Source organism: Taeniopygia guttata, chromosome 3 (genome assembly GCF_048771995.1).
Source record: "Taeniopygia guttata chromosome 3, bTaeGut7.mat, whole genome shotgun sequence".
In the NCBI taxonomy this organism is placed as follows: domain Eukaryota; kingdom Metazoa; phylum Chordata; class Aves; order Passeriformes; family Estrildidae; genus Taeniopygia; species Taeniopygia guttata.
Window position 1 is genome coordinate 53345707 of NC_133027.1, and position 12503 is coordinate 53358209.

Here is a 12503-nt window from a genome sequence, read left to right on the forward strand (position 1 = left end):
CACCTTCCCAGAAGGAGCTATCTGGTTTGATCTAGCTGATGCACAGTATCAGCAGTGTGTGCTACTGCATGTTTGTTCCCACTTTGAGGAAAGATTATAATAATACCTTTTTCTGCAAGCTTACAAGAGAAGGGAACTTTGCCTCTGTATGATGTGCTTATATTTTTCTGACTCTGTTGCACTTTGAAAGAAAGGAAGCATGAGAACTAGAAGCTTGTATTTCTGTTGACTGAAGCCTTAGTTTTATGATGGAGTTATAACTATTTACAAAAGTGGACTTCCTAAACAAGTGATGCCTGACTTCCATGAGAGTTAGGTATGTTACATGCTTGAATGCTTTTCAAGATCCTACTGTAAGTCCCTAATCCTTTCTACCTACTTCAGAGTCGTCACTGATGCTTGAGCACTTGAGGGCGGCTTTGTATCTGTCATTATTTCAAAATGATGGAAGTTGAGGAGGATTTTGTCAATTCAAAACTGATTGCTGTGTTATAAATAATAAATTACTTTTCTTTAATCAAAATTTTTGCTTATACTTCTGCCATTGAGCACATGGCTAATGCTTGCTTAGGTTAGTACAGCTTTAAGATGTCTATTCAATGGAACAGATGGAAAGTGATTTTAATAGAAGACCTGAAATGTTTGTGCATCCAAGTACCTGATGATCAATCTAGTGCTGGCCCATAAGTGTCCTGGCATCAGTTTAAGTAAAGTTCTTTAGCAGTGTTGCACAGATAGTCGAGCACTAAGGGGTTTGCTTTTGGTGAGAAACAACCAAAACTCTGAACTGCTGCCTGAGGAATGCTGACATTTGTGCTTTCTTTCTATAAGCATGTAACCAGTTACCTTCTCAGAAGAGAGCCTCTTGACACCTGCCTCTTGACAGTATTCCATTTGCAGGTTAGGAATATAATGGAGCGTAAAGGACACGGGGAGGACCAAAGCAATTTGGATTGCCATGTATCTTACAGCAGTAGTGGTGAGGTGTTGGCATCCCAGGCATTGGTGAATACTAGTGTCTGCTTCACTCAGGTCATGATTTTACTTTGTGTTCATAGTCTGGCTGCTTAATTCCTGAGCTGCTTGTATATTGAAATAGCAGATAATAACAAAAGAAACTGATAACTGGGCGATTCAAGGATGAGACTTTTCCAAGAACAGTGAGCTTGCAGCCAGTTTTACAGTGAGGCAGAATGCATGAATGTGTAAGATAAAATAAAGCTGGTGCTGATATCCTAAATATAGCTTTGGAGGTCAGTACTGCTTCAGCTGGTGCTTGCATCATTCCCTGCAGCCAGTGGAGTTAAATCAGAGGGAGACTGTGGTTCCAGGGAACTTAGCATATGGTAATCAGATAAGTTGCCATATGTTACCTTACTAACATATGGAGGAAGGAACACAGTCGGTAGGGGAATTTCTAAACCTGAAGTGAAAGGCAGCTGCTCTGGTGTCACTTCCCTTGTTAGCTTCAGTATCTCACAGCAGTGTGCTGCTTGTATAGATTGGCTTGGGAGGCTTCCAGGTGAAGAATGCAAACCTCTGCTCATTTGCAGGAGTGCTGCTCAAGGAGAAGGATTCTGAGCCAGTGGCAGGACCATTCTGGACTCCCTTTTCTTACAGTCCTATCTTCTGGTTCTTGCCTTGATAAAACACTGTCTTTGATTAAATGTTTCAAAAAAATGTCTACTGCAGGGAGAATTGTATTCCTCTGTTTGGGCTGGATGGTATCCTTACAGCTTGAAATTGTAGAGTTTCGTTAAATCCTAGGATCTCTGGAAAGACTAATCTGCTCTGTCTTCTGAGTGCTTTTATGATTTAGGTACTGATCACTCATGCTAATAGTTCAACTATAAATTTTTATGTTACAATTTTGAAATATGTAAGGCCTAAAATACATAAATAAAACTCATATGGCAAGGATATAACACTTGATGGTACTCTCAAGTCATATATTATCATGCAACTTTTTCTATTTTTTTTACCTGCTCCTAAGAGTTTGCATATGTTTTTTTCAAGACCAGAAGACTAAATACTTGCAAGTATGAAGTTAAAAGCTTGTGCATTCAAAGAAAGATATTTGCTTGAATTTTCCAGTCTTCTCTTGTCCTGTCCATTCCCATTTTACTAGTGAATGAAAAGCTGGTATTTGAGACTCCTAATGCCCTAAGGCAGATTTGGATGAACTCGCTTCCTTACTGGATAATTCTCTGTCTTATCAGATGCATGTGTGTGATGGTGAGCATAGATGACACAGAGGCATTAATTTAACATAGTGTCAGCTCTGTTCTGGGCATGCCTTTGTGACCTCCACAAGCACTTGACTCAGTCTCTCTAGGTACCTGCGAAAAGCACGAGTTTGTGAGATTCATTTAGCCTCTTAACGCTGTATGTGTTTATCATTCTGTGGGAACAGGCTAACTCCTTTCTCCTTTTTTCCCTCAGCTAGAGGATGAAATTTCAACTTTGCGGCAAGTGCTTGCAGCCAAAGAGAAGCACCTGGTTGAAGTTAAACAAAAACTTGGCATAAGTCTGATGAATGAACTGAAGCAGAACTTTAGCAAAAGCTGGCATGATATGCAGACAACTTCTGCGTGAGTACTGATCTTTATACTTACACATATGAACATACCATGTTTTTCTAAAAGTTTTTGGGCTGAATTAATAGCAACATTGTAGAAAGAACCACCCACCTTCGTCAAATGCTGTCTGAAAAGTCATTTGCTTTTTTTTTCCTCTTCATTTGACAACTGAATGTGACACTTAAGGAGAAGGAAAAGTGAGCTTTTCCACAACTGAGCTGAGCTGGGAGTTGACAGCAAGGATGGCAGAGGGCAGTGGCATGCATGAAGGAGCAGTTTCACAATACCTGATCAAAGACAGCAGAGCAGGTCCAATGACAGTAAAGAGGGTCAAGCCAAGAATTCAGATCTCCAAGTGCCTCTGTACTGATAAGCCAGGTCCAGGTCAAGCCAGAGAGTCAAATCTGTGAGTTCAAGATCTGTGAGATACCTGGCCAGAAGGTACCAGGCATATCAGTAATATGACTTGACCTTAAATTCAGTCTAGGCTTTAGTATAGGTCCCAAATGAAGGGAAAAGGTGCTTAACAAGGTTCTCCCAACTCTTGCACAACATTTTTATCACAGTCTTACTCAAGGTTTCACAGCTGTGCCAGATCTCACCTTGAGCTGCCAAGTTCAGGGGAGTGGGGAAAAAAGCACTAAGAGTTCCTCTTGGTGCATTCAAGGTGCTGACAGAGACTTGGTCAGCATATGTTAAAATATGTTAATATGTACATTTTTGCATTAAAAGAACTATTCTATTTTCATGAGAAGTCAAGGCATAAAGCCCTTAATAAAAATACAGTTTGTATGTCTCCTGTCTCTCACTGTTGGACAGTTTCTCATCTAGGCCCTGCTTCCCATGACATGTCATTAGCAGGGGTGTCACTTGCCTTGGTGAGGATATCTGGCATGTGCTAGGAGAGAATAGTCTAGAGACACTAAGCTTTAGAAGAGAGGAGGGACACAAGACATCTGAACTAGAATTATTGGGAGACACTAGCAAGATTTTGAAGTAGAAACTTCATTTTTACTTGAAATTTGGTAGCAAGTTCCCAGATAGGTTTTCATTTTTCCTCCCCATTGACATTTTCCACAAAGATAGATTTAGGAGACTTTTTCAGCATCATAGCTGCTACTTTTTGTTTGAGATGAGTTTCAGAAACTACAGTCCATTAGGTGGTAAGTGACCAGAAATTGTTACGTGGAACTGAGCAGCAGGAGTCCCATTTGTGCCACAGAAAATTACCATGTTCATGACCCAAGTACTCTATAATTCTGCTAGACTCTCATGCCAGAACACCAGTGCTGGTACAAATCATAATCCAGCATTCTGAAGAATGGATGTGTTGAGTAATGGAGGTGATTCATTGTTGCTGTACCAAAATAGCACAGGGACAGCATTATTCACAAAGATTCTCTGATTTAGGAAGGATGAAAAGCTTGTTTTTTTAAAAAAAAAAAAGTTCTAAATATTTATACACTTGTACTTTAGATTTCTAAACCTACAATTACTCATTTTAAATTTTAACATTTCCTGGGTTTGAGAGGTGAAATTTTGTTTCACTTAGCTAGTGTGCTTTCCCATAAGTTTAAAACTACTTTTCTTTAGCAGGGAACTTTTCAAACCCACAGAGTACCAAGGTTTTTGTCCACCTATTGTTAATGTTTTTAAGCTCTCCATTTAGGGATGCATTATTAGATTTAGAGTGGACTTAGAGGAAGAGGGGTGGACTTCTCTCAGTAACAGTCCTGTAAACTGTGTTCGACCACTAGTTAAGAGTCATGACCTAACTTACAGGACGCATGCTACCTCTACTGACTAAATTTAAACTGGAGATTTTGACTATTTTAAAGCATTTATATTTTAAATGGTTGGCCACAAGCTCCTTGTTAATTTACTATTCTATTCAGTGCACTGATGTTTAGTATAATCTATTATATTGTAATATTATGTGTTGGGGAAGGCAAAAGGTTCTGCTATAGAGAGCAAATGATTGCCTTGAGTTTGGTTTGGTTACATGGTGGTAAGGCATTCAACTGGGATTGCTTCCCACACACACCTTTTTGATGATTGGGTTTTCAGTGAATAGAGGTGCATGGATATTCAGCTTCTAGCAATGCAGGTTTTTAATATTTTAAAAATAGATAATTCATTCTTATTTAAATGCTAGAAGCAGGGCAATGTTGGTGGATTTTTGGTGATATTTATTTTAGGTTAAGAAATAATTGCAAATGTCTTTACATAGATATTTGTAAAGACCATAATTGAACTTTTCTAATTATTGTTCTGCTGCAAAAGAAAGGTTTTATATAACCTGAATGCATTGTATTCGGTTGAATCTTCTTGGTAGTGCTTCTGTAAAGTTCCCACAGCTCTTCTTACCTCCCATACTTCAGATTTTCACCATGTAGAGGATTAAGGTAGAATACAGTATTTATGAAAATTAACCTGGTTTTTTACAGAATGACAGAATATTTGAGGTGTTAACAGCAATGTCAGGAGACTGTCTAGTCCAACTGACTCGTTCAGTCAGGACCAGCTAGAGCGGAGTGCTCAGGACTATGTTCAGTCAGGTTTTGAATATCTCCAAGGATGGAGATTCTACAGCCTCTTTGGGCAACTTGTTCCATGTTCAAATACCCTTGCTGTGAAAAACATTTTTCTTAAATATTAAAATATCAGTATATTTTACTATTTATTGCATTGAATTTGTGCTGGTTGCCTCATGCACTTTCACTAAATACCAGTCAAAAGGGCTTCCTTCTATCTTCTTTCCTCCTTTCATTAGGATGTTTATATATATTGATGAGATCCTTCCGTGATCCTTCCCTAAGGTGACCAGTCCCAGCTTTCCCAGCCTCCTCATATGAGAGGTGCTCCAGTCCTTTACCATCTTTATGCACCTTTGCTGGACTTGTTCCAGTTAATCCATGTGTGCCTTGTACTGGGAAGCATGGAACAGGACCTAGTTGTGGCCATAACCAGGGCTGACAGGGGAAGGATCACTTCACACAATCTTTGCTGCAAAGGCACATTGCTGACTTATGTCCAGTTTGTTCTCTACCAGGATTCCAGGCCTTTTTCTGCAAGGCTGTTTTCAGCTGGTTGATCCCTAGCCTCTATTGGGTTATTAATCCCAACCTGCAGGACTCTGCATTGCCCTTTGTTGAATTTACTGAGACTCCTGTTGCCTCATTTTTTTTCAGATCAAGTCCTAAGTAATTGTATTCTTCAATGCAATTACAGAATTGCATTTCATTATATATGGAGAAGGTTACAAGGCTTACTTTAGCCTTTCACAAGTCCCTCATATTAAGCACTAAAGACATAGATCCGCAAAATATCTTGCCCTTTGCTGAGCATTTATGTTGTAACCATGCTCAGCTTTGTCCCTCAGCTTTTTATTTGGTGCTTTTCTGTAATTCTTTGGAAAAAAACACATAAGACATTGTAGTTCTGTCTTCTTGGGAGATATTTCAATTCTACTGAGTTTCTAAGGAACAGTTTTATCTGTAAAATTACCCACCAATAAGCTCACTCCAGCCTAATACCTCCCACAAACTTCTTTGCCATCTTTTCTTAAAATGTTATCAACTGTTATAAAACATAAACCTTCTCTGTTTTAAATGGTTAACCTTTCAACCCATGGACAGAATAATAACTATGGAGAGAGCTCCTAGGGAGATGAAAATGCTTGGTTTGCTACTAAACCTCTCCAAAAAAAGAAATACTCCAGACATTCAGACCACGGTAAGCATCAGTACTGCCATGGCAAATAAATTATTAGAAGAGCTAGAAAATTAGAGGAAACCCATTCTATCTTCAAGGGCTGCTGTCGTGAAATGATGTGAACTGTTTCAAAGTCAATATGCTTAGTGATTCCAACAGGGGGGCTGGGAAGCCTTTGGTGTGATGGAAAGTGGACCCTCACAAGGATAATACTCAGGATAGAAATCTGAAAAAAACTGTTTTCAAAATGGCTTTTCATCTTTTGACCTCAGACAGAAATTTTCACGTGAAGAAAGGGAAAAGCTCATGAATTATAGGCCAAAATCAAGAGTACTGTAAGTGCTGGCTCCCAACAGCATGTTTCCTAGACAGGGCCCTGGGCATTTTTTAGATAGTTTCTGCCTCTTCAAGCCTTTTTAGGAAAGTTTCAGTGTTTCTCTGTTCTTGCATGTGATATTTAACTAAGATTTGGGACAAGAACATTCAACATGGACTTGGCCTTTTCCTCCAGAGGTAGAATAAAGATCTATTCATTGAATACTGGCTGAACTATGTGCGTACGTTTAGTTCTGCTGATAGGAAACCTGAAGACAACTGCATAGGTTTCAACAACCATTGGGAACTTACTGTTTTATAGTTCAAATTTCTGCCAGGTCATAGGAAAATAGAAGGTAATAGTTGCACTGCATGTGTTTTAGGCTTATAATCTATGGTACATGCAGTATTTGTTATTGGAACTTTAAATATACAGTAATGTGGTCCAAAGTTTCAGAACTTTTTTCAGTAAGTCAGATATAATTTGTGGACAGCCACAGTCCTACTGTGACTGCTAGGAATTAAGTAAACTCTGTTCCCACACACATGCTTCTTGTGAGTGGTAGTAAAAGAAATGTGGGTGTTTCTGTTCATTGCAATATGTAATCACCTTTTGACATTTTCTTCTCTAAATTTGCAAGTAAATGTAACAGTTGTGTAAGTGAAGAAATTGTTTGTTGGCTTTAGCAAGTACATTACCTGTGTGTGAGTCTGTGCTATATGGAAGTAAAAGGAGATTCTCCCTTCCACTGCCTTTGCTTCCTTTGGGTCAGATAAGGCAATCTTTACACTGTCTTCAAAGAAAATTATTTTACTGCTTTTCCACATGTGTCTCTGGCCTTGAATTTTAAAGGGTAGAGTAATAAGGAGAAAGGACTTCAAGAAGTTAACTTAGTCTGTTCTCATTGCTCCTTGTCCAAAAGGTGTATGTACATTTGTTTCCATGAGAACCTTCAGCTAATGGAAATTCCACAGCAAGGTCAGGTGATCTGTTCCAGATGCTAGTTTCTCAGGGAAAAACCTATTGTTATTATCATAGGGCACTGGAAAATATATACATGTGTATTATAGTGATCTTTATGTGTGTATATGTAACTGTAAGGATGGGAAGGGAGTCCTGAAGGTAAATTGAGATCTCTGAAGTTACAAGGATTTAAAAATATCCAGGAAAGAGTCAAAAAAAAAAGGGGAAGAGGAAAGGGAAGGGAAAGGAAAGGAAATTAAAGGGTGGAAAGGAGAAAAGGATGAGAAGAAAGGAAGAAAGAGAGACTGGTATGTGTTTAATCTTGCATATTTTTTTTTAATCTAATGTACAGTGCATAGCCCACAGACAGTGTTACTGATACAATTTAAGGTGGGATGAACTGCCTCTAATGTCTTAAGATCATCTGTGCTTTAGCAAACGTAATTTGGCTTTTCTACCTGGAGTGTTGCCGTAGCACTATTCTATGCCGCATTGCACAAATAATGCATTTCAAACAACTGTATCCCATATTTTTTCCCACATGTTTGAAGATTACAGTGCAGTACCGCCCAGAACATTTGTCACCTTTGCCTGGCACCTTTCCTGATCTGTGACTCTCCCCAGCCTATTGAACAGTCAAGTGTTTACCTTTCAAGTGCTGCACACAGATTTCTGGTGTAGCCTGCAGAGGTTCGGTTCCCTGAGTTCTCTCCTTCCTCTCTCTGTGGGAGAGGAGCTACCTGGGGCATACTTCCTTAGATTTAGGCATATGTACCCATCCAAATGCCAGCACTGTTTCAGTTAATTCTTAACATCCCTGCAATGGAAAGGATGACAAAAAAAAATGTCTATCATTTGGTTTTGAAGTTGGAATGAATTTCAGGAGACTACTAAAAAAAACCTACCAAAACAAAACCCCAAAATAATGCAAAACAGCTTAGAGTTAATTTGTGGCAAAAAAAAAAAAAGACAATATAGAATGCTCTTAGAGAATGTTTTATGTACTTTTAATCTGTCATATATGCATTTATCTCACTTGAGCATTAGCATAATATAGTTAATGCTGAGCCCTGTTTCTCCCAGAAAATCGACAGAATAAGAGTTTTGTAGCTGAGAGTTTCTCAGAGATCTAGATGCTTTAGATCAGTTCCAGAAAAGTCATTCTTAAGATGACTAATGGTTTGAAAACTGAAAATAAGTAAGCTCCATAGGGCACAGGCTGTGCTACCAGGCTCTGTTCTACTGTATGGTTTTGTTGTTAATTGTTTATGTTCTGTTGCGTCTTCTGTGAGCCTTATCCCAGGCGAGGGTTTCTCAAATGGATTAATTTTGCTAGCAAGCATTGATGGAGAGATATAATGTTGAATGAAGATGTACTAATTAGCAAATATACTAATTTTGCAGAAGCTGAATTAAAATTCTATATCTTTATTTACTGGAGTAGATCAAATGAGCAGCATGACATGCAAAGTATAAATATTATATGTGTAGCCTACTTCTGTCAGTACGCTCTGTATTGCACCTGTGAATGAAGGGTACATTTAACTCTGCCAGATGAAGGGCAGGTCTGTACTGAGATGAGATGATTGTCTTGTCATATCCTGCAGATGATGTTGGCCAATTAAATGTCTAGTTCTCTCTATATGGCTGCTGCTTGGCTCTTCTCTCTATAAAGCACTCGTTCCTTCACATGTTGTGTTTTATGAAACAGTATCTCATTATATTTCCTTTCACTGTCTGTAAAAATTGCAGTGAGATATATATAGTGAGATCTGGTTGTCATAGGATAGCATAACCTAAATGTAGTATATGACACTGTCAAGTGAAAGTGCAGTCAAAATATGCTGCAAATCTGCTTTGTGTAAATAGTATTTTGCAGCACTGAAGATGTGAGTTGTCTTTAAAGCTCCTTTTAATTGTGTTGGACATGTTATCAGAATATAACTGCAATATCAGCATGTTTTGTGATAACCTCTGATAATCACTTTTGTAAATAATTGCTTCTGTTAAAGAAATAGCCTATTTTAAAAACAAAATTATAATCAGTAGTTGATGGATTAAATTCTTAGGTTAATGTCATATATAAAGGTAATGTTCATATGTTCAGAGGTGGTATTTACAAGTTTACAAGCAGTTGATATAACTTATTTGTTTAATCCATCTTGTATATGAAATACATTATGAATATTGTTAAGTGCTGAGTGAAAGCACAGAATATGACCCTTGTTAACTATTATCAGCAATTCTTCTGTGCTACGGGGTATTTTTAGATGCTACAAAATCAGAGCAGGAATTCCTACTCTAACTGAATAAATTGAGTAGGCTGTTTCTACTTTTGCTGGTGTTACTTGGTGTACTGCTGATGGTGCCTTTGTATGAGTGTAATGATGTATTTGTGTAAAAAAAAACTGCACTCAGTTGTTTGGATGGAAGGTGGTCTTTCTTGAATCCCTGTGTCCTAAATTATCTGTGTTTGTTTTTGCTGTAGCATTTCTGCCCGTAAGTTTTGGGGTCAGTGGTTGACCTGAGCTGCTGGCTGACTGATTCCTAAGATGCTGTCAGCTGTATCGATGAGCTAGTGGTCAGCACCCGCCTAAGGATTGTCAGCAGTGGCTGCTGAAAGGATGGGAGTGCCCAGGTGTTGTAGATGACTTAGCATGCAGAGCATTTGGTGGTGCAAGGAGGACTTAAACCATACATAGAACACTTTTTCCAGTTAATAACTGTTTTTTGTTTTTACCTGGAATAGCCAACTTTAATTCTGCAGGTAAGGGCTTTTCAGTGCATTAAAAGAGAAGTACAAACTGCTGTATGTTGCATGAGATGATGAAAACTGCTTGGTCAGATGATTAATGTGCAATACAACTGAGCAGATTCCCAGATGACAGAGAGAATATGTTGAAGAGATCATTGTTACCAGAGTGCTTGGTAAGATATCAAATGGATGCTGTAAATATGAAATAACTATGAGGATAAATATATCTGAGCCAAAATACAGTGCATCATACATCCAAATATCAAAACAGCACGTAACTAACTACAGGGAGGCAACACAAATGCATTCTCCATGTCTTCCTTGCTAGTGGAAATACTGGAGGTAGTTTGGTTTATAGGATTTACAGAGAATTTTGCTAGAATGTCACAATCAGTGTAGTTTCAGCCACTTCCTCGAAGATATGTTCTGACCAATGTAATGTTCAGAAATATGTTGGGGACTCTAATGTTTCTCAGTGAAATTTGGGTCTGTGCTGTAGGACGCATTTTGGAGTGTTCTGTAAATAGTTTTGCATGGGATGAAGAACTTGGAGTGAAAAGGTAAGACGTAGAGATATTTTATCATAAAGTTAAATGTGCCTATAAAAAAAACTAACTCCAAGGTGTCATTTCAAAAAAATAAATTTAGAGGGATATCTGACAACTATTTTTACGATGTACATTCAACCTGTACATAAATAGGTTGCGCTACAAAGGACCTTTTAGACTTGGAAGTCAAATCTTGGCCTTCATGTTGTTATCAGCAAAATTCCACTTGTGCTGAATAGCTTAGGAAGCTTTTCTGTTAGAAAATTCTTTAAGACTTAAATGCCACAGGCAACAGAATATTTGATTTTTTTTATTTTTCATAGGCAACTCTTATCAAAAGTTATATGCTTATAGTTTGACAGGAGCATCCTTATTTTAGGGCCTCATCCCATCCTAGTTTATGAGAATATATCTACTGTCAGCAAGAGACTGACATCCTCTAGTTAAGCTAGAGAATGAGGGCTCAATGAAATAAAGAGTATTGCATTCTTGCTATGTCCAAGGACAACTGGCTAAGAAGAAAAGAGATTCGGTAAAAGACAATATTTTCCATCTTCTCTGTATTGTACTAGAATAAATAAAACAAGAATAACCATTGCTTCTTCCTTTCTAATTATGATTTGTGTTTCTTCTGTCAGTGTTGCAATGTTTTAGCCCCTGTCATTCAACACTGTGAATGTGTTTGGTTCAGCTTGTCTAACTGGAAACTGCTAGAGATTCCATACCACAGTTGCTCCCTGTGGATTGCCTTGTTAGTCAGTGGAAACAAGACAAGCACCTTCATAGAAGGAGCCCTTTCACTTGGCACGTTAAGAACTTGTTAGGTCAGTAGAATGTGTGGCTTAGGAACTTAAAATCAAAATATATTGTCTGAAAGGACAGAGCATTTTGTGGCCTCTACCATCACACCGGTGATTTGTAAAACACAGTCCTGAACAGAGGACTTTCAGCAATAGGTCCTGCTGGGGATAAAACTAGGTGACATAAAATGTGATGTGCCATACTGCAAATGTTAATCTTATTTCCCCTCCTTCCTCCACAGAGTTATTACTTTCATATACATAATAATAAGGAGAAAATACCCTGTTGTAAGGACTTAGGCAGTAGGATTTTTTTTATCAGTTGCCAGTGTATTTTGGTACATGCTCACAATCCTATAGTTTTTGTTCATAGGAGAATGAGAACCAGTGGAGTTTTATTTCTGAATTTTTCATGATCATTTCTTCTTGTCTGTCAACATACACCACAGAATGGAAGATGATTATAGTGTGCTCTCCTTTTGTTACTAGGTCAGTACTTCTAATTCTGAGCTTGTCTGCGTCACTGGGAGTATCAGTAATCAGAAGGAAGCTTCTGACATGCTCAGAATTGGTTTAGTCAGCAGAAAATCATCTGTGCAGAAAAGCTTACTGATTACTCTGAAAGTGCAAGTTACCTGTACTGAAGGGTCTGTATGGGTCAGAGCGTGTATTTTGAATCAGTAAATTAAGATGATTCTGTGTTTGAATCTGCATGCTATAAGTGAAATTAGTGACATCTTGGAAAAGAATTCAGTCCTACTAAGAATATACATTCACTCTCTAGGTTTCTTCATCTTTCTTTCTCTATCCTTCCCCAAACCTTCTTCC

The 12503-nt window shown here is 38.2% G+C and overlaps 1 protein-coding gene across 1 annotated transcript in view; it reads left to right on the forward strand.

The window, feature by feature from the left end:
- The window catches only part of TPD52L1 (TPD52 like 1), a 52870-nt gene that overhangs the window by 24950 nt on the left and 15417 nt on the right, over positions 1-12503 (forward strand). Inside the window, exon 3 of the mRNA XM_030267822.4 lies at positions 2443-2591. Within this exon, the coding sequence (XP_030123682.1) occupies positions 2443-2591 (149 nt within the window). The remainder of the gene's footprint in view (positions 1-2442; positions 2592-12503) is intronic.